General features: G+C 45.7%; 1 protein-coding gene across 1 annotated transcript in view; it reads left to right on the plus strand.

Annotated features, from left to right (window-relative positions):
• The window catches only part of LOC147421725 (eukaryotic translation initiation factor SUI1 family protein), a 42,837-nt gene that overhangs the window by 16,057 nt on the left and 4,419 nt on the right, over positions 1–22,361 (plus strand). The window contains exons 2-4 of the mRNA XM_086502428.1: positions 9,461–9,572; positions 9,884–10,074; positions 10,155–10,249. Of these exons, the coding sequence (XP_086358554.1) occupies positions 9,461–9,572; positions 9,884–10,074; positions 10,155–10,249 (398 nt within the window). The remainder of the gene's footprint in view (positions 1–9,460; positions 9,573–9,883; positions 10,075–10,154; positions 10,250–22,361) is intronic.

Here is a 22,361-nt window from a genome sequence, read left to right on the forward strand (position 1 = left end):
AATGCAGGTTTTCGACCTGATTTTGGCAGCATAACGGCGCAAAAACCCCCTGTGTGTCAAAAACACCTGTCTAGGACGGATTCCCTTTCTATCTGGAAGCTTTCTGGTGAGCTGTCACAGAAATTCAGCGGGCTGTAATTCCCTGTTTTTCACTGCCGGGTGCCCAAAAGCTTGTACACGCATCCCAAGGCTCTCACGAGGCTCCCCCGGCGTTCCCTTGCAGTTTAGGTGCAAAACCCTAAACCTGCAGAAAAACACAGCAGGCTATAATTCGCTGTTTCGGATCGTTTTTAGCAGAGCGAACACGCCTACGCGTGTCCCAAGGGCTCCCGCACGCAATGGGATAGTTCCCCTGTGAATTGGACGAGTTTTCACGCGAGAAAACACTCCGAACTTGCAGTCTTTCACGATGGAACTGTGCGTACCTGCGGGGGATTAGCAATTAGCTAATCCGGTTCCTGTTCAGAAGGCTCTTGCCTTGGCAAACGCGCATAAACCCCCAGAACTGTACATGTTCATCTGAGTAGCCCAACTAGTGGGGCATTACCATATGTGCCAAAGGGTAGAGAGAGATGCACGAGAGCAAATCATCGCGCTACATGAGACAGAGGAGAAGGCAAGCTTTCCATTAAAGCTGTAGACCTGCACCCACTACTCACACACACACACACACACACACTGTAGGTCACTTGTGTGAAAAATCAGCCCCCTCTCTCTCTTGGGCGCCTCCTCCAGCTGAGGTGTCTTGCAGACTGACCTCCTCCTGCCAAGTGTCCAGTTTGCCCCTTTGAGTTAATTCTCTAGTTCCCACTCAATTATAAAGTTGTGACTTTCCGAGTGGCCCAGATTTCGTTTGGCGAGCACAGGCTTCCATACTCATCAGAATTCAGTGCTAACTGGCCCGACCAGTCCCAGAATGACCGATCCAGACTCCCGATGTGAGAAACTTATTCGGCCGCAGCCGTTTCACACTGGCCATCCAATGTCCACTTGCACCTTTTCAAGGGTTCCGAGGAAAACAAGTAAAAATAAAAATAAATAAAAATATCTAGTACTTATTTACGAAAGGCAACAGGAAAAATACACCTCCTGGTGACACACCATCAGGCATAGAAGTCTTCTAGTGTACTCTCAAGCACAAACTTCTCTAGCTAAATTCTGTATGGAAAGAGTAGATACAATTGCTTAACTACTCTCTTGAGCATCATGAACCATGCTCTTGCCTTGCTCCAGAAAAGGCTACATGAAGTCACTGTGGGTTCCATCTGAAAGGCTTCAAGATACAATTGCAATAGCTGAGGTGAATCAACCAATTCAGACTCTTCCATCCATTTGGCATCCAACGATGGATAGTTCTTGAACTTCACCAAATAGCGTCTTGCAACCTTTCCTCTAACCTTTCTTTCTTTATGTGCCAATATCTGTTCAGGAACAAGGATTTCATCCAATTCTTCCACTTCGGGTTGTTCCTCATCAAGCATATTCGCTGGCACATTACCAACAAAGGGTCTTAGAAGGCTGACATGAAAAGCATTATGTATTTTCCAGCCTTCTGGTAGCTTTAACCTGTAAGCTACATCGCTGATCTTTTCTGAAATGTGAAAAGGACCATAATATCGCATACTGAGCTTAGGAAACAAGCGTTCCTTGCCTTTCCTTTTCCTTAACCTGGCCTTTTCAAAGCGCAAAAGCACCCAATCACCAAGTGAAAACACAAGTTCACGACGGTGACGATCAACAGCTTTCTTTTGCTTAGCCTGAGTCTTCTCAAGAGTAATCTTTATCTTCCTGTATGTTTCATCCATATCTTGCACATACTTGTCTGCCTCAAAAATCTTGTTCTTAGTCTGCAAAATGGGCGGGACTTTCTTCCCTCCTTCCACTTTCTCAAATGGTGCCTTACTTGTTGAGCTATGCACAGTGTTATTGTAAGCATATTCAACCAATGGAAGATGGTGTTCCCAAGTTGCCTTGTGCTCTGACACATAACATTTGAGCAGGTCCAGAAAAGTAGAATTTGCCTCTTCTGACAATTCATCAGTTTGCGGATGAAACGAAGAAGAGAAGTTTAGCGTAGTGCTCATGTTCTCAAACAATGCCTTCCAGAAAAGACTCGTCATACGTGGATCCCTATCACTGACAATTGATTGAGGCATCCCGTGATATTTAAAGATATTGCTCATGAATATCTTGACCATGTGTTCTGGCTTTATCTTCTTCCTCACAGGAATGAAATGGGCTTGCTTACTGAATCTACAAATGATAGTCCAAATCCATCATTGCCTGTTTGTGTCCTTGGAAGATCAAAGATAAAGTCCATTGCTATGCTTTCCCATGGCCTATCTGGGATCGGCAATGGTTGCAACAATCCCGGTTGCTTTTGTCTGTCAAATTTGACTTTTTGGCATACTAAGCATGATCTTACAAATGTGTCAACATCTTGACCAAAGCTGGCCAATAGAAGAATGCCTCAACCCCTTTCATGTCGCATCAATTCCACGATGCCCAGCATAAGGTGGAGCGTGACTTTCCATCAAAATCTTTGGCTGTAACTGTTTAGTAACGCATACTTTCCATGCATCATGAGAAAGTCATTCTTAAGCATATAGTGCTCATGATGTTGCCCATCAACAAGCTGGTCATAGATCCTTGCAAAATCTGAATCTTCAGCATATTGTGTCTTCATTTCGTCTAGTTCACAATGGTACGGAATTGACACTGCTGAAATTTGGGGCTTTCGTGACAACACATCAGCCACCACGTTCTTTTTCCCTTGCACATGCACAATCTGAAGATGGAACATTGACAAGATGTTTGCCCATCGCATGTGCTTCTCAGACAACTTCGTCGTTGTGAGAAAATATCGCAAGGTTTGATGATCCGTTTGGACAACAAAATCAGCCCCTAGCAGATAGTGTTTCCAACTAGTGAGAGCATGAATTACTGCCAACAATTCTTTCTCATAGACTTGCAAGTTCCTTTCAGTCTTCAAAAGAATTCTGCTCTCATATGCGACTACTCGGCCATTCTGCATTAGAACTGCACCAAGACTATGGCCACACGCATCACACTGAATCACAAAAGGTTTGGAAAGATCTGGCAAAATGATTACCGGATCTGAAGTCAGCTTCTCTTTCAAGTGTTTGAACGCTAAAATTTCCTTGGCTGTCCACTTGAAAGTAACTCCTTTTCCTTGTAGTGCATGGAGTGGAGAAGCAATCTTAGCAAAATTTCGGATGAACCTCCTGTAGTAGGAACATAACCCTAGAAAGCTTCGAATGTCATGTACGGACTTCAAGTCCGGCCATGATCTAATTGCTTCCACTTTTGCGGGATCCATGCGTACCCCATCCTTTGAAACAATGTGCCCAAGGAAGTGAATCTCTTGCAAAAAAAATTCACTCTTCTTCGCATTAATGAGTAGCCTGTTCTTACGTAACTCATTGAAAACTGCAGTCAAGTGATCCCTATGCTCCTCTTCAGACTTCGAATAGACAATCATGTCATCAAAGAAGGTACCCACGAAGTTTCTATGTGGTCTAAAAATTCTGTCCATCATTCTATTAAACGTGGCAGGAGCATTTGTGAGACCAAATGGCATGACAAGAAACTCATAGAGACCAAATGTTGTCCTGAACGCAGTCTTATGGACATCTTCTGGCCTAATGCGTATCTGATGGTAGCCACTCTTTAGGTCTATCCTTGTAAACAATGACGCTCCCTCAAGCCGATCAAGAATGTCATCTATCCTCGGTATGGGGAACCTGTTCTTGATGGTATTCTTATTCAAGGCGCGATAGTCAATGCACATGCGCCATGAACCATCCTCTTCTGCACTAAGAGTACAGGTGAACAAAAAGGGGATGAACTGGGCTGAATCAGCCCCTTCTCTAAAAGCTCGTTGACCTGACTCATAATCTCTTTCTGCTGGGCTGCACTAACCCTGTATGGTGGTCTATTCGGTGGACTAGAACCTGGCACAAGATCTATAGTATGATCCTCAGGTCTCTCAGGAGGTAACTCCCCTGGCAAAGAGTCCGAAAAACAATCACTGAAACCACTCAAAAAAGTTGACCTGTCTTTATCTAAGGTAGACAAATTAGATACAACTTGAGGTACTTCTTTTGCAAAGATCAAGTACGCAGAAAGAGGATTCTTTATTACAGATGAAATAGCAGAAGCAGAAACAACTGGAACAGACTCGCCTTTAAGCTTTACATCAAGGACATGAGTCTTTCCTCTATGTACAAGGGTAATCTTTTTGTTGTAAGTATCCACCATAGCATGCAACCTGTAACACCATGGGATACCCAGTAACACATCACAGCCCTCAAGTGGCATAATATGAGATTCTTCCGCATCCACATAGCTCTGAATGTGCAGACGAAGCTTCCCCAAAATGGGAGTAATGGGCTAATGACCTGGGCATGCCAAACCTGCTTCCCTTGTCATACCCATCTCCCTCTGCACGAATGCCCAACTTTGATGCCAATTCTGGTGATATGAAATTTGCACGGGCTCCTGGATCAAAGAAAACCAGCACTGTCTGGTCTCTAACTTTGCCCCAAGCTCTGCACAGCTCTGTGGCATCTGTGTTTGGCTGGTCTCCAACCAAATCTGGAACAAGTCCTGCACTTGGCTTTGGCTTCTTCCCTTTATGGTCTGACTTGTCATCCTTATCCTATGACTTCTTCTGTGGGCATTCATTTGCAAAATTTCCTTCCTGTTCACAAATGTAGCATTTCTTGGCCTCCCTAAGAGCTTTCTGTTCTTCAAAAGTTTTGCCGGAAAAATGCCTCTTTTGTCCTTGTCCTCGTCCCGAAGGAGACTTAGACTGCTTCTTGGACGTATCACCTTCTTCAGTGGAGGGCTTCTTTGTGGGAGGCTCAGAAGGCTTCGCTGCAACATTGCCCTTGGCTGAAAATTGTTTGCTCTGGGACCCTTTCTTGTGGCTATTAAATCCATCGGAATCTCCCTTCGACAGATTGCTGGCCACTCTTGCATTCTCTATCAACTGAAACATATTCATGACAGGAGTCTTTGTGCAGTAGTCCCTGATTTTCTTGGGCAATCCGCAAGAGTACTTCTCAATTTGTTCTGACAATGGCACAAACCTGTAAGAGGTGACTGGCAACAGTGCGGCCCAATATTGTTTATTGTACTCTTCCAGATTCGCACACTGTTTAGCATTCAACTCGTGCCATTCTGTCATCACATCCACTTCGAAAGTGTTTGTCAACCATGCAGGCGCAAAAAGTTGTTTGAATTGAACCCACGTTGTTGGGGCTTGACCCTGGTTCAACAATGCGGTCCACCATTGAAGCGCATTCCCTTTCAAGAAAGTGGCAGCCTTGCGTATCTTTGAAGATTCCGTGAAGTTTCCTCCAGCATAAGCTGCATCGAACTGCTGTATGAAGGTCAAAGCCTTCAATTGATCCTCAGTTCCTCTGAAAGTTTCAAACTTCACTCCCTGCCCACCTTCCTTGTAATCCTTAAGCTGACTCAAAGGAGCCACATTATCATAAACAGGTGCCTGTAACAGTGGTGCTCCATGATTGTTCATTCCAGCACTCGCATCAACTGTTTTACCTGTGGTATCTGCATTTGTACGTATGGCTGCGAAAAACCAGCCACACCAAATTGTGTTCCAGGCACTCGAAACTGGCCATAGGCACCCTGAAAACCTGGTTGGACACCCATGTTCGCGTACATAGGGTTACCCATGCCTGTTTGCATTGTCGCGAACACATTCCCTGGCATATAACCTGTGGAAGGTCCAGCCATAGCTTGAAACACTGAACCACCTCCAAAATAACCAGGATAAGTATTAGGTAATGGAAGGGTCTGACGCATAGCGTGTTCATTACTCCCTTGACCATTCACAAATGGTTCTTGTCCAGCTAAAGCAAGTTGCTTTGGATCATTGGACACCGCTAGTTGCTCAACCACATGGGCTTTCCCTCGAGCATCATGAGTCTTCTGCGCATTGGAAATCTCCTTTTCCTGCAACGGCTCAGTCATGCCCTGTGTAGGAGGCTGAAAACCCTGTGTCGGAGCCTGTAAGAACTTCTGCATCCTTGGGTTGTTAGCCAACTGTTGAAACATGTCCATGCAGCAACGCAGTTGAGTTCTAAACAACCTGTCCTCTTCTTGAAGAGTTGAAGGAACTTTCTCCGTGCCATGTGAGGAAGATCCCTCTTCAGGTACTTGGTCTCTCTTCTCTGCCATAACGACAAGCTCTGTGTTGCTTTCACCCACAACAATCCACGCTGCACTTTTTGAAGAAAAAGTGACTATCCCGTCGATGGAACCATATAACCGGCCTGTACAACGTAGAGGGCTGTACTATTTCAATTACCTGTTAACTTTATACAGAGCACTGAGAAGGGAAGAGAACATAGTTGCGTCCAGCGACTAGAATGTCACTGCGCACACGAGACCGACACTTTGTAGGCCCCAAAGACTGGCGCCCCTTTCGGTATTTCTTTATTCAAATTAAGGTAGACGATCCGACCACTTCGCACAAACTTTCACAAAGCTGTCCAAACCTGGCGAGGGCTTAAAATGCAGGTTTTCGACCTGATTTTGGCAGCATAACGGCGCAAAAACCCCCTGCAGGTCAAAAACACCTGTCTAGGATGGATTCCCTCGCTATCTGGAAGCTTTTTGGTGAGCTGTCACAGAAATTCAGCGGGCTGTAATTCCCTGTTTTTCACTGCCGGGTGCCCAAAAGCCTGTACACACATCCCAAGGCTCTCACGAGGCTCCCCCGGCGTTCCCTTGCACTTTAGGTGCGAAACCCTAAACCTGCAGAAAAACACAGCAGGCTGTAATTCGCTGTTTCGGATCGTTTTTAGCGGAGCGAACACGCCTACGCGTGTCCCAAGGGCTCCCGCACACAATGGGAGAGTTCCCCTGTGAATTGGACGAGTTTTCACGTGAGAAAACTCTCCGAACTTGCAATCTTTCACGATGGAACTGTGCGTACCTGTGGGGGATTAGCAATTAGCTAATCCGGTTCCTGTTCAGAAGGCTCTTGCCTTGGCAAACGCGCATAAACCCCCAGAACTGTACATGTTCATCTGAGTAGCCCAACTAGTGGGGCATTACCATATGTGCCAAAGGGGAGAGAGAGATGCACGAGAGCAAATCATCGCGCTACATGAGACAGAGGAGAAGGCAAGCTTTCCATTAAAGCTGTAGACCTGCACCCACTACTCACACACACACACATTGTAGGTCACTTATGTGTGAAAAATCAGCCCCCTCTCTCTCTTGGGCGCCTCCTCCAGCTGAGGTGTCTTGCAGACTGACCTCCTCCTGCCAAGTGTCCAGTTTGCCCTTTGAGTTAATTCTCTAGTTCCCACTCACTTATAAAGTTGTGACTTTCCGAGTGGCCCAGATTTCGTTTGGCGAGCACAGGCTTCCATACTCATCAGAATTCAGTGCTAACTGGCCCGACCAGTCCGAGAATGACCGATCCAGACTCCCGATGTGAGAAACTTATTCGGCCGTAGCCGTTTCACACTGGCCATGCAATGTCCACTTGCACCTTTTCAAGGGTTCCGGGGAAAACAAGTAAAAAAAATAATAATTAAAAATATCTAATACTTATTTACGAAAGGCAACAGGAAAAATACACCTCCTGGTGACAAAACCAATGGAGATTTTGGTAAATTTTTTGAGGAGTCCGGAGATTTTGGCAAATTTCCGATGGGGAATCTCGATAGAACGGGATACAATCGTCAACTAGTTGACACGTGCAAGAAAAGATTGATCAAGTACTCCAAGGATCCGAAATATGTGAATCACCCGAATAATTACCCGCTTGATGAGGTTCACTCTAGTTGGCGAGAGGCCGCTCATTCTCCTCTCAAGTTAGTAACGAAGCTGAAAGCAAAGGTGAGTGTAGAAAAGTAGAAACTGTACTCGCAGAAAGAGTTTGACGAAGCTCTTGAAAAGAAGACAAACCAGAGGATGAAGAGTATGAAGCACGTTGGAAATCAACATATTTCCTTGGTTATTTGGGCCGGAAATTGACTTTCGAGGTAGCTAGAAGATCCAAGAAACGTGTTTGTTTCACGGACGACCCAAATTTTTCTTCGTCTTCGGAAAGTTGCAACAGTGCGTCATCCATTAGTTCCGGTGAGGATGAGAAAAAGTGGAAGAAGCGGAAAAAAGCAAAAAAAAACAAGAAAAGCAGATCTAAGGAAAGTCTAGAATGCACAGAAAGTAAGATAGAAAAGGAACAAGAAGGCGAAGGATTTGAAGGATGGGGGTCAAGCAATCAAGTTTGACACGTTTTTAGGCTACAAGTGAAAGGGCTACGGTGGATTAGCCAATGAAGCATTCATACTAATTGCATAATTAGGAGAATAGGAATGCTGTAATCACACTTAGATGATCAGTGCACACAAGAGTACAACATAAGCACACAATGATTATTGGATAATTATTGAGTGTATACACAAGCTCACTTTATAGCCTTGGGCTAGGCATCTTTGCACACAAGGTGATGATGTCACAGGGATTGCCAAGTAGGCTGCACATTAGGATTCATCACATGGTTATCACATGGTTTGTCACATGTCATAAGTTGACTAGGGATCCACATGTAAGAGGGCTTACCCTTGATCAGCTCTTGGGAGATATTGGCACCACCACGAGATAGGGGATGAAACTCTTAACATGTCCTTGTGGCATATAGAGCAGGGCGCACATGACATACAATTTAAGTGAGAATTTCTCTGCCTCAATTCTTAAAGTGAGTAGCATTAAATCACCCACAACCGGTCTGAAAAGTTATTTATGGTGCCCACAAGTGTAAGTCCCATGCCACCCTTTTTTCGCGCACACTTGCATCAAGTGGAATTGCTGACATCATTTCGAAAATTTGAGAACTGTACACAGAATTTGTGCCATTTGTACATATCCTCTCATCCATGGTGCGAGTTTACCAGCTATAGCACTTCAAAGCTCAAAGATTATAAGCTTTTATTTGAGATGACTGTATTACTTGAATCTTGAGTTGCATTGGGATTGTTAAGAAGTAATGGATTATGCTTGGTTGTTTTACCGATCATAAACAGCTGGTATTGAATTTTAGTTCTAGGGAGAACTAGTTTTAAAGGTTGTTTTTGGAGACAACGATGCGTATGACGTCAACTATTCTCTACAACATTCCTCGGCCACAAGAACAACGGGAAGTGTGCTTAAACAGTCTCCATATATGTAACAAAATACATTGTACTAGGGATGCCTTTTTGTGAGCTGAAGAGGGTATATGTATGAGGGATGTACTCTATGTTAATGTGGAGGAGCTTAGTGTCTTCTTCTGGTGTGATTCATGGCCTCTCTTCATTCATGATTTGTGAAGAACTTCTCGATTTATTTTCCTTGCAAAGTGGTTCTTTTGGTTTTTCTGTACTAATTGAATCTCTTTACTGTGTAACATTTAAAGGTTGATATATCAGTGGCAAGGCTGACAAATCGAGCTTATGTCTATGCTGTGGAAGGGGGACCGCCTATGCTTTTTGATTTGGATGGTAGAGGCAATGATATTTTTCCAACAGGTGAGAATCTGTTCTCCTGCCAGTGTGTTGTTGAGTGCTATTGCTCACTTTACCAAGCCACAAGCTTCTATCAGCTCTATTTACTGTGAAGTTTTGCTCAAGCAAGGCTTATCCTTGCATGTCCAGAAGAATTTTCAAGCCTTGACTGTACAATACATGTGTGATATGTACCCTTTGTAATTTGTACTTCATAGATTGTCTCAAATTTGCCTAATGCACTAATTGTTATTCAAGTGCATGGACCATTTTTGATATTTTGAGGTTGCAACTTGTTTGCACTTACCATTCGTACGTTTCTTTGCTGGATTCAGTGTATGCGCTTTGGAAGGCTCCATCACTACTTCCATCTTTTCTTCTTAAAGGAGGCGAGGTTTCTCGTTATGTGCTTGGTGGTGCAGATTTGATGTTTCCTGGAATTTACATTCCTCCTGATGGTGTACCATCATTTGCTGCTGGTGAGCCCTGGGCTGTGAAAGTTCCAGGAAATGCAGCTCCTATCGCTGTAAGTGTAGTTTGTCTATTTTTCGCAGGTTAAGTTTGAGCTTGCTGCTCTAATTTATTTTGAACTATATCCTGGTCCAGGTAGGCATCACAAATGTAAGTAGTGCTGAAGCAATTAAAGCCGGACTTCGTGGCAAGGCATTGCGTATTACACATTATTACAAAGATACATTATGGTAAAAGCCAATCTCTCTCTGTGTGTGTAAAACGTGTGTAAAACAGTATAGAAGAGCTTGTAAAAGGAAGAATTGGCCTATGAAACAAAATATTTAACAAAAACACCCATGATCTTTTCAGACAAGGCGGCAGAAGAGAAATGCAAAGGGGCGTCGATGTCCCATGGCGAAATCTGATTGGTTGGAGTTGAGGCACTCTTCCGCCGGGCCTTCCATTTTTCTTCCCTCCCCCCCCTCCTCTCGGAAGAGTTGCTGGCCTCTCTCAGCCCCCTTCACTTTTTCACTTTTCCTCCTCCACGTTGTTCACACTAGGCGGCGGCAGATTTGCGAAGCCCAAGTGCTTCTGCCGGTTCAATCTGAACCCAGCCATAGATCTCCATCCATTGTCACAAACTGCTGATGTGTCAAGCCACTGAAGAATGGAGCCGACTTGCAGATCTCGACCGAGGGGCCTAAACCCTAAGAAGCAGCAACGGAAGAAGTTTTACCAACTTGCAAAGTCTTGCAGAGTGGCCTATTTCTAAAGAGGAGTTCCTGCCAACTTATGGGACCTCGGGCCCAAGTGACCTAAAGACAGTAAATAAAGCAGGACCAATACACACACATGCGATGACGTGGCACCGTTGCATGGATCCCCCGCAAAACGCGTTGGCATGCTGATGTGGCAGCTTGTATGGATTTCCATGTTTTACGCTGACATGATGAGGTGGTAGGTGTACCGATTTTCGCAAATCGTGCTGGCAGCTTTGGGCACCAGCGTTTTTTACTTGTCTGAGATAGCACGTAAACCAAGACCACTTGGGGGTGTGTCACAAGACCGGCACCACATGCCAATAGAAAAGAACAGGCTGAACAGACTTTTAGCACTTCAATAAAAACAGAACTGAGAGAGAGAGATGACACACGACACGGAGTGGCAGAATTCCACCCCAGAGAGTATTGGCCCCAAACCTTGGTGCCCCTTTCGGTATTTCTTTATATTGCATCAACACAGTACAAGCCGGTACTCCAGACTCTGCACCTTCTCCAGTAAGCATGCCAAAGAATGAGCCTTAGCCTCATATTTAAAGGCCCCTGGCGTAAAAAGCAGTGACAATGAAAAGCCTTCAAAACTCAAAAGCTTCTTGTCCAAAAGCAATGCCAAAAAGCTGCTAGCGTAATTTATGAAAATCCGTACAATTGCCACGTCAGCAGTCAGCACAAAACGCGGAATTCTGTACAACCTGCCACGTCATCAATTAGCATAATTTTTGGAAAAACTTGCCACGTCATCAGTTCCACGCAATTTCCTTCAGTGTGTGTGTGGGTCCTGTGCCAATAGAAAAGAACAGACTGAACAGACTTTTAGCACTTCAATAAAAACAGAATTGAGAGAGAGACACACTCGACATGGAGGAGTGGAATTCCACCTCAGAGAGTATTGGCCCCAAACCTTGGTGCCCCTTTCAATATTTCTTTATATTGCATCAACACAGTACAAGTCGGTACTCCAGACTCTGCACCTTCTCCAGGAAGCATGCCAAAGAATGAGCCCTAGCCTCATATTTAAAGGCCCTTGGCCTAAAAAGCAGTTACAATGAAAAGCCTTCAAACCTCAAAAGCTTCTGGTCCAAAAGCAATGTTAAAAAGCTGCCAGCGTAATTTACGGAAATCCGTACAGCTACCATGTCAGTAGCCAGAGCAAAACGCGGAACTCCGTACAGCCTGCCACATCATCAATCAACGTAATTTTCGGAAAAACGTGCCACGTCATCAGTTCTACGCAATTTCCTTCAGTGTGTCTGTGTGGGTCCTGTGCCAATAGAAAAGAACAGACTGAACAGACTTTTAGCACTTCAATAAAAACAGAACTGAGAGAGAGAGACGACACGCGACACGGAGTGGCAGAATTCCACCCCAGAGAGTATTGGCCCCAAACCTTGGCGCCCCTTTCGGTATTTCTTTATATTGCATCAACACAGTACAAGCAGGTACTTCAGACTCTGCACCTTCTCAAGGAAGCATGCCAAAGAATGAGCCCTAGCCTCATATTTAAAGGCCCTTGGCCTAAAAAGCAATTACAATGAAAAGCCTTCAAAACTCAAAAGCTTCTAGTTCAAAAGCAATGCCAAAAAGCTGCCACTGTAATTTACGAAAATCCCTACAGCTGCCACGTCAGCAGCCAATGCAAAACACGGAATTCCATACAGCCTGCCACGTCATCAATCAACGTAATTTTAGGAAAAACCTACCACGTCATCAGTTCCACGCAATTTCCTTCAGTGTGTGTGTGTGTGGGTCCTACTTTATTTTAATCCTTTATGTCACTGGGGCCCCATCGGACGGGGTTCCCATAAGTTGGTAGGACTTCTTCTTCTGTTACTTGTTCTTCTTAGGGTTTAGGCCCCTCGGCCGGCATCTGCAAGTTGGCTCCCTTCTTGAGGGCTTTGACACGTCAGCAATTTGTGACATGTCGATCTCTCCAATCTGTGATTTTGAAGAGTGACAGGTAGCCAAAAAAGGGCTTGTCCAGCCTCCGCTTGTTCCTCTTTTCCACTCATTGAGTGCGGACCTTGCACATTGCGGCAGGCCAATCAACGTAAGGTGGAAAAAAAAGAGAAAATTGCAAGAACTACCAAGAACCCCAAGTACCCAAGTACCCAAGTACCCAAAGAACCAAAGTACCCAAGTACCCCAAGTACCTCAAGAACCCAAGTACCCCAAGTACCCAAGTACTGAGTGCATGATCACCACTAGAAGCAGAATGGATTCCTTGCGTGAAGGTGATAAGAGTGGAATTGGAGAAGAAGAATTCTCTACACTAGGAGGATTGTTTCCAGAGGCTCAACAGGTCGTCGTGGAAGGGAACGCGAAGCTCAACTCATAGGAGCTGAAGAAAAGAGAGCAGCTATGGAGCTAGAGTGTGAGCAAGCACGCGAAGCTCAATGCATATCGGCTAAAGGAAAGAGGGCAGTTATGGAGCTAGAGCGCGAGGCACTAGGAGACCAACGCATGAAAGTGAGTCCTCCAAGTACTATCTTTGAAGAACGAGCCACTCGAGGAGGTCGGCGAATCATCGCGTAGCACAGGTAGAGATGACTCCTCCAACAATCCAGTCACCGAGAAGTTCACTTTCAGTAAGTATGATGGTAAGATTGATGCTGCTGCGATTTATTCTTCTCTGCATTAATTTAATGCTTACTTTGCGACTAACAAGAAAAATAGTGACAGTCAAGTTTTGACTACTGCTATGTATTTGTTGGGTGATGCCAGTAATTGGTATCAGGCCTGGCAAGAGGTATAGATGGCCGAGCACCTTAATCGTGCCACGGATGGCGAGCCACTGTCTTTCGGTTGGGTCGACTCCCAAGGCAAGCTCAAGGCTTGCCACCGTAGTACCTTGATCGGTTGAAAGAATTTTGGCGAGGCCTTAAGCAAATTGGAACTCCCGTCATGTCTTTTTCCAACCATATTTTGCACATAGGTGTTCAATTGCGTAAGTCGGGTGAGGATCGCAAAGAAGCTTTCCTCCTTGGTTTGGACGAGTATATCAAATACGATGTGCAAGTCTTCAACCATACAAACTACAATGCCGTCGTCACGATAGCCCTTGCACAAGAAATGAAGCACAACAAAGGTAAGCCTAAGGAGAAGAAGTCATCCTAAAGTACCTTGTAGAACCCTCATAACCAACAGAATGGTAAGAACAACAATAATTCTTCCTCTTCTTAGTCTTCCACTATACCTAGAGCACATATCTCTTCACCTAACAGTGATAATAAAGGAAAGGCTAAAATAGAGGAACTCCCTAAGTTGATACTCTTCGGATGACCAAAGAAGATACTTTGGATATATAGTGTCAGAGATTTTGGAATACTTTTCTACCGGCCTTTTCTTTAAAAAAGATCACCTTTAAGCAATAGATTGAGTGATTTTGTTGTGGTCTACCCAAAGAGATACAAGATTACTGCTTATTGCAGAAGTGAGAGTCCATACAACAACTGATGGGACATGTTAAGCAAGGGTTTACAATGCATTTGGGTACTCTTACGTATCCAGCTGATCAAATTTTGACGATCGGACAAAATTTGAATTACGGTAATAGAAGACGAAGAAAGATTCAGAAAAGAAAGATACACGTCCCTGACTGACAGAGGAACAATGTAACGAACTTGGATACCCCAAGTCTAGATTCTGTCGCGACACGAGAGAGATTCACTTAGAAATACTTCATAACTTCAAAATCACAGTTCAATTTGGTCGACACGGCTCGAGAGATTGGCCCCATAGACTGGTGCCCCTGTCGGTATTTCTTTTATATTAATCTTTGAGCAAAGTACAACTCCCGCAGGGTCCTCTGCTCTCAGACTTTGCGTCCAGCTCTGAGAAGTGAGGCCCTTAGGGCTCTTTTATTCTTACAAGGGATGCCCAAAAGCAGAGCCTCAAAAGCAGTTAAACTCAAAAGCAAACTGTCCCAAAAGCAATTGGTCTTGGAAAAATCATAGTTACATGGGACGGCTGGTCGGGGTTGGGGTCGGGGGAGGGGACGGCAAAAGTCAAGAAACAGGGACAGGAGTCGGAACGGCAAAAAAAAGAGTTTTTTTTGGCATTTTTTGACCTACACACATGCCACACACATAGAGCATCACTTTGACCATAAATTTACACTAAATAGACCAAAGAACACGAGTCATATAGGCGGAAATGTGCTAATAAAACATCGATGATCGATGGATACAAAATGAGAAGTGCATGCCACAAGGGCTCAAGAGTCAAAAAGCCTAAAGGACTTAGGACAAGCCTGAGGCCTCAAGGATAACAAAAAGTACAAAGAGCTATGTAGTAGGTAGAGTCGTAGACTCAAGAGTCTAGACTCGAGAGTCGAGTGATCAATGATCATCAAACTCAAGAAGTGCTCGCCTGCTGAATCTCCATATCGTCGTCGTAGTCGAGGTCGTCAGCAACGTATGAGGGCTCGGGAGGCTCGCATTGAGGCTCGAAGTCCTCCTCTAGCTCCTCCAAAAGAGTATCGGCCATAGATGGATTCTCTTGTGCCATCTCCCACTCAGTGAAAGGATCTGCCTTGTGTGTGACGCTCTTGGCAAGCATGCGCAAGTTAGAGCTCACAAACACCAAATCATTGGCCCTCTGAACCCCAAGGCGATTCCTCTTCTTAGAGGCAATGTGGCTGTACACACTCCATAGTTGCTCCAAGCAACTAGTGGTACATGCTTGGCTAAGGACACTAATAGCCAAGCGCTGCAAATGTGGGCCATCTCCTCCATAGTCCTCCCACCACAAAACCGAGCCAATCTTGTTGCGATCAAGCTGTGCATCTACACATCCATAGGAGCCCTTCTTTTGCCTATAGTTGAGTAGCTCGTCTCTAATCTTGCGCCTAATGTAAATGCTAGGCTCAAGGCGCTCCAATGCAAGCCGCCATCCTTTGCTCACCTCCTTGTCGGTCTCTTGACGCCTTCCCTGAAACTCAGGGTCCAGCACATAAGCTGCCGCATGAAGTGGAGAGTAGTATCCATTCCACCTCGAGTCACACAAGCCATGAATCTCCGCATACTGAATAGGGTCAGGCACACGCTTCTCAAGTGCCTCTATCATCCGATCCATGGCTTCGTAGACTTTGCCAATGCATGGCTGCAAGCCATCCACCACTCGAAGTAGGTGTAGAATAGGCTTGACCATGGCGTCAAGAGTCTTCACCTCCTCCCACCAAGCGGCGTCGTCGGCCCATTCTCGGCATTTCAATCCTACTGTTGATGTAGACTCCGGCATGGCCTGGAACTCATCACCGAGAAAGAGGCCCCTTAAGGCTCCGTCACATGTAGACAAGCGGCCTAGCATAAGCCAATTGAATGCAAATCTTGTCTCTGAATATTTGCGCAAGGACAAGTGGCTACTCTTTGAGAAATCATGGCGCACTTTTTGATGGTTGAGCACAAAGGAGACAATTCGAGAGGCGTCACCAATGGTGGGTGAAATCCATGACAAGTTCCCTATGTCCTTGAGGAGGTTATTGAGGCAATGCGCCATGCAAAATGTGACATGGATGCTGGGATACATGCCCTTAATGATAACTCCGGCTGCCCTGTTTGATGCCTCTCCATCTGCAACCATACAAAGGACATTCTCTGGGCCGGTGATCTCTATGGTGCTTGTCCACTCAGCAGCAAGCATCTCGGCGGCCTTGCCACTATCGGATGCATCATGTGACTCCACAAAGTACATCTCCCCCCGAGAGTAGGCCACCACCCCATGGATGGACCGCTTGCGGGTGTCGCTCCATCCATCTACAAGGAGAGACGCCATTGGTTTCCCACAAATCCTTTGTTGCTTGGGCCGCTTGCTCCATGGCAAGCTTCTCTTTTTCAAGGAGGGTGGTGCGAAGCCTCTCCGATGAAGGTGGCACATAACAGGAGCCATATTCCCCTATTTTCGTAACCATGGTTCGAAAGTATGGAGACCTATCCACACAAAATAGAGCATGTTGTGTTAGTATGGAGAGTCGAGAGTCGAGAAGTTATAACCCATTATGAATACAAAATGGAAGATTGCAATGTGCATATGCCAAGGGAAACTCACCGCGAAGCATGGAAGGCAATGTGGTCATGGAAGAAGAATCGGGCAACCGACCTATCCACCTCTTCCTTCAATTTAGGATTCCAATTTTCGTTGAGAGTGCTTTGGCGATGCGGAACGGAAGAGGATGGTGTAGATGCATGGCTCTTGAAGCTTCGAGAGATGTCGTCAAGGTTGGCTTCCCTTTGCTCTCGCGGTGTCGCCGTGGCGGAGGAATCAACGGCAACAAAACGGCCCCTCTTGGCCGCTTCCGCAACCTCATACACCGTGAGCTTCTCAAGAAGATCCAACCTCTTCTCGGGAGCTACATGAGGGCAAAACTTCACCTCGTGACCGGGTTCATGAAGAAGATGGGCTCGCACTTTGTTTGAACCACCCGTTCTCTTGTATGGGCATAGCTTGCATGTCCATGGTCTTGCACCGCCACCTTTCCACGCGTGCTAAAGTCTACTTCATCCCACCACGACCACGTTTGCACGGCGGGCCTCCTTCGAGAAGAACCGGCTTGAGAAGTGGAGTTGGCTTGAGATGACATGATGGTGGAGGGACTCGAGAGAGTAGAGCTTAGAAGTTAGAGGAGTTAGAGGAGAGCTTGTGTGGAGAGAGAGTAGAGGAGAGCTTCAAAGTGGGTAGAAGAGGGAGAGGAGAGCTTCAAAGTTCAAAGTGGGTAGAAGAGGGAGAGACTTGAGAGTGGAGACTCAACTTTCAAGGGTAGAGTGTAGAGTAGTCAATGGTCATGCTTGAGCCTTGAGCAATGAGGCTATGAGGCTTGAGCATTGAGTAGAGAGGAGAGCTTGAGCTTGAGGGAAATTGGAATAAGTATTAAGAGGCCCAAGGGGGCTTTTATAGCCTCCCAAGGGCCAAGGCCCCCCAAAATATGGCAGTTGGGCTGTAAACAGCCGTTTAAAACGGTCATAAACGGCTACTTTAACCCCGCCTGAAAGCTGCCGTTCCCGGCCGACCCCGTCCGACCGCGTCCAAACCGGTATGTCCCCGCCCCTGTCTCCCTGCGACCTGCCCGTCCGGCCAGAGATCCGACCGTCCCAAGGTGTGCCTTTCGTCCCCGGCCCAGTTACGGCCGTCCCCCGGCCCTAGGGCCCGTCCCGCCCGTCTCTTGTAACTATGGAAAAAATGCCAAAAAGCATCAGCGCAAATTGCGAAAATCCTTACAGCCTAAATCCGTACAATCTGCCACGTCAGCATGTCAACGCAAAACTCGGAAATCCGTACTGTTGCTAGCGTGTCCGTACAGCTCTCTGCCACGTCACCAAGTCTGCCTACGGTTGGTCATGCCACATCATCAGTTTGTGACATACCCCCCTCTTGAAAGAATTGTAATCGCCCTCGATTACGCTTGCAAAATCAGATATAAGCCATAAACTAGTTCAGTAGACACTGACTCTAAGTACCGACGCACTAGACACGACACATCTAGTACTTGTACAAAGACGACAGTCACATCACTGCACATGACATCACAGGACATCACATGACAATCAATCAAAGAAACATTCATTCCAAATCTCAGACCATGGCTGCTGACAACATATTTAGTAACCACATCTAGATCCATTCTGGACCTCATTGATGTCGGGTTAACTAATTTCATATTGCGATCATGTCTATAGAGATTTTTGGACTCAAGCACTATCGTGAGCAAGCAGTCATTCGTCTCAAGCACTGTCGTGTGCGAGAATTGTTCACCTCAAGCACTGACGTGTGCGAGAATCATTCGCCTCAAGAACTGTCGTGTGCGAGAATCATTTCCGGGGGTCCCAATCCATCACCAAGTTCATACTGAACAGAGTGGTTTAATCATTTATTCGATTGAATCAGTCGTAGCCATGATTCGTTATCGGGTTCATTCGTGAGCTTTCATTGCTCCAAAATCATCATCATCTTATTCTTAATCCTGTTATCTGTTCACAAATAAATTCATGATACTTATTGTTGTCAAGTTCATTCTGGAGTATCAGTGCTCCGAATTCGTGTCATGTGACACATCCAACCCTATGTGTCCGTGGACAAGCTATAGCATGACAAGGGTTTAGTCAGTCCAGTCATTCTAGCTTAGGAAGTGTTCTGGCACTTTTGTGAGTTTGTTCGCAGACCGTGCATGCCTAGGCACTTAGAGTAGATGCATATCCTCTGGTTGCACACAATATGATCATCAGCATTACCATCAAAATCCAACAGAATCCATCAAGAGCATTTTCTAGTGCATTAAACCTATTTTCCCTATTTTTGACATTTTTCACTTATTTATTAAGTGACTTTTGTTGGGAACTAGGTAGGGCAATTTCGCTAAGATAATATATAAGCAAACCAAAGCTAGCACTTTTTGGTAGAGGAGACAACAGGAGCATTGCTCAGCAGGCCAACTCTCAGCAAGAAGAGGAACTTCAATTTGGCGTTTCCATCAAGGTAGCCCAGTGTTTTCACCTCAGCCCCTTCAGTGTTTTCAGCCCTTGGAGAACCTCAGCCCTTCTGCGTTTTCCCAGCCTCGCCTTGGCGATTTTGCACAGCCATTTCAGCCAGCACCATGGCGATTTCATTCCCAGCTTCATAGCGTTTTCAGGCCCTTGAACCAGCGTTTTCAGCAATGGTTGCGGCAGCCAATTCAGCAAGGAAATTCAGCAAAACAGCCAGCCTTCAGTAGTGTTTTTGCATCAGCAGATTTCAGCACTCTTAGCGTTTTTGGACAGCAGAGTAAGCACTCCGTTTTCAGCCTTAGCATCGTCCTCATCGTCCACTCCGTCGACATCGACATAAGCCATTAGATTTGCATTCAGCCATTGTACCAGATTGTGCAGTCAATAGTAGACCACTCTCGCCATCGAGAGTGGGGCCCTTGGAGGAGGGGTTTACAACTCCCTGGTGTCGTATTCTCTTCTCTCTCTATCTCTCAGTCTCATGCACCTTCACGCACAGTGTCCATTCACTTTGTTTGTGTCCACTGCACTCTCTCATTAAGAAAGGAAGGCTCTCCCTTCCATTAGAACAAAAGGAACCTTGAGCACAGTTCGGAGCACTCATCTTGAGCAAAGTTCAACATTCATTCTGCTGCACCTTACATTGGTATCAAAGCTTTGGCAGTGTTTTGTATCACTCAAGGAAAGAACCACAAGAACCACTGATTTTTTTTTTGCTTGTTGCGGTTGCACGGAACCCAAGTTCTCTTGGGCATGTCGATTTCTAATCGTGTTTTTGAAGAGTGACAGGAATCCCAAGAAAGAAGGGCTTGTCTAGCCTCCCCTTGTGCATGTTTTCACTCATTGAGAGCGGACCGTGCACTTAGCGGCCGGCCAATCGACATGAGGTGGGAAAAAGCAGCCTTGATGTGAGCGCAAGGCCGCCAAGGGGTGCGCCCGCAGAAAAGAGCAGAACTTGGGTGAAGAGAAGATCCTTCTCTAACACAGATTGCAAGCGAAAGAAGAACCTCAAGAACCCCAAGAACTCAAGACCCCCAAGAACCCAAGAACCCAAGTCTCACAAGAACCCAAGTTCCTAGAGAACTTAAAAACCAAGATCACAGTGTATGGTCATCACCCAAAGCGGAATGGATACGTTGCATGGAGGTGGCGAGCATGGGAGTGGCGAAGAAGAGTTCCCCCCACCAAGAGGTTTTCCCGACCCTCCCCCTTTCCCATCTACACCACCGATTGTACCAAATCCTATGGAGGCTTTGGTAAAGACAATGTTGGACATGATGGCACAATAGGAAGCGAATGGTTTGGCGGCCGAGGAAAGACAAGCAGAGCGTGCGGCGCAGAGTGAACGACGCATGCAAGAGTTGGTCCGACATGTTCTCACCTCGAAGCCCGAGCCAGCCATAGATGTTGGTAGTTCATCAAGTGGCGCAAGCCGCGATTCGGACTCCCAACCTAGTCACAGAGAAGATCCAGTTCAGTAAGTATGATGGTAAGATGGATGCTACCGTTACTCATTCTTGGTTGCTTCAATTTAATGCTTATTTTGCTACAACTAAGAAGACAAGAAATAGCAAGGTTTTGACGGTAGCTATGTATCTTACCGGTGATGCCATCAATTGTACCACGCATGGCAAGAGGCACAGTTAGCCGCGTACCTAGAGGAAGTGACGAATTCACGCCCCTTTCCTTCAATTGGGCTGATTTCCAAGACAAGCTCAAGGCACGGTTTATGCCACCTCAGTATCTCGCACGATTGAAGGACGATTGGCGCGGTCTTAAGCAAAATGGTATGCCAGTTATGTCTTTCTCTAATCGTGTTTTGCAGCTCGGCACTCAATTACGCAAATCGGATACAGAGCGCAAGGAGGCATTTCTTTATGGATTGGACGAGTATATCAAGTATGATGTCGAGGTGCTCGGTCCAATCGATCTCAACAAGGCGGTAGCGATTGCTCTAGCAGAGGAGATGAAGCACAACAAGGGAAAGCCTAAGGAAAACAAGACTTCGACAAGTACCTCTCAGACCTCTCAGAACCCTCAGAACGGTAAGAATGGTAAGAACGGTAACTCTTCTAACCAATCTTCCAATAGTCTCTCAGAAAAGAACTCTCAAAGTGAACCTAAGGGGAAAGCTAACGCAATTGCTAAACCTAAGCTCATGCACAAAGTGATGATGTGGCTACCGACATCAGAAACCCTAAATTCTGCCAGAAACCCTAAAATTCCTGCAAACCCTAATTTTTGCCAGAAACCCTAATTCTCAGAAAACCCTATTTCTGGAAACCCTAACCCTAACTGCTGGTTGGAAACCCTAAAGTAGCCAAAAACTTGGAAGATCCACAATGCTTTTCATGTGAGTCTCTTGAAACCTTTCAAGGGTGAGGTGCTAGTCGACAGGGAGCTTGAGGAGCAACCTGAAGAAGAGAGCGAGGGAATTCTCGTTCCAAAAACATACTGGCTCACAAGGAAAGGAAAGAGAAAGGTAAAGTGAACGACGGTTCTTACTCAAGAACTATCCGACATTGGATGCGAAGTGGATGGAGAAGGAGGACCTCGCAGATACTCCTCAGATATTGGAACTTTACCTTGAGATTTCGGTCTAGCTCTGACTATTCCGAGAGATCTCGGACATTAGCAGGGTTGAATCTGGTGCATCCGGGACCGCACAAGAGGGGAGTTACTCCGCTCCTTTGTCACAAATTACTTGCATGGAATAAAGACACTGATTTTCCTTTGGACTTCGGGGATACCGATGTGCGGATAGTATTCTGCTGGATGACTTCATGGAAGAAGTATTTCGACATGGGAATTCCCGAGATGAATTTGACTTATGTGTCACATGTGACTGTGTCTGAGTGCAAGTTTGAAAGACGAAATGATTACAGCATTTTGGTCTTGAGAATCGATGGACATGATTGCTATAAGAATTAGCTAATCCGATATTAGTGGGATCTAGATGCGATTGCTTAACACGTTGCCAGGAACCATGGTCCTAGATCTGGATGGATTTTTATGTGATATGATTTGAATGTGATGTCAATGATCAGTGACTATCGTCTTTGTGCAAGTGCTAGATTTGTGTCATCTAGCGCGTCAGTACTCAGAGT

The sequence above is a fragment of the Adiantum capillus-veneris genome, chromosome 27, assembly GCF_014529385.1.
Source record: "Adiantum capillus-veneris isolate H3 chromosome 27, ASM1452938v2, whole genome shotgun sequence".
Lineage (NCBI taxonomy): Eukaryota > Viridiplantae > Streptophyta > Polypodiopsida > Polypodiales > Pteridaceae > Adiantum > Adiantum capillus-veneris.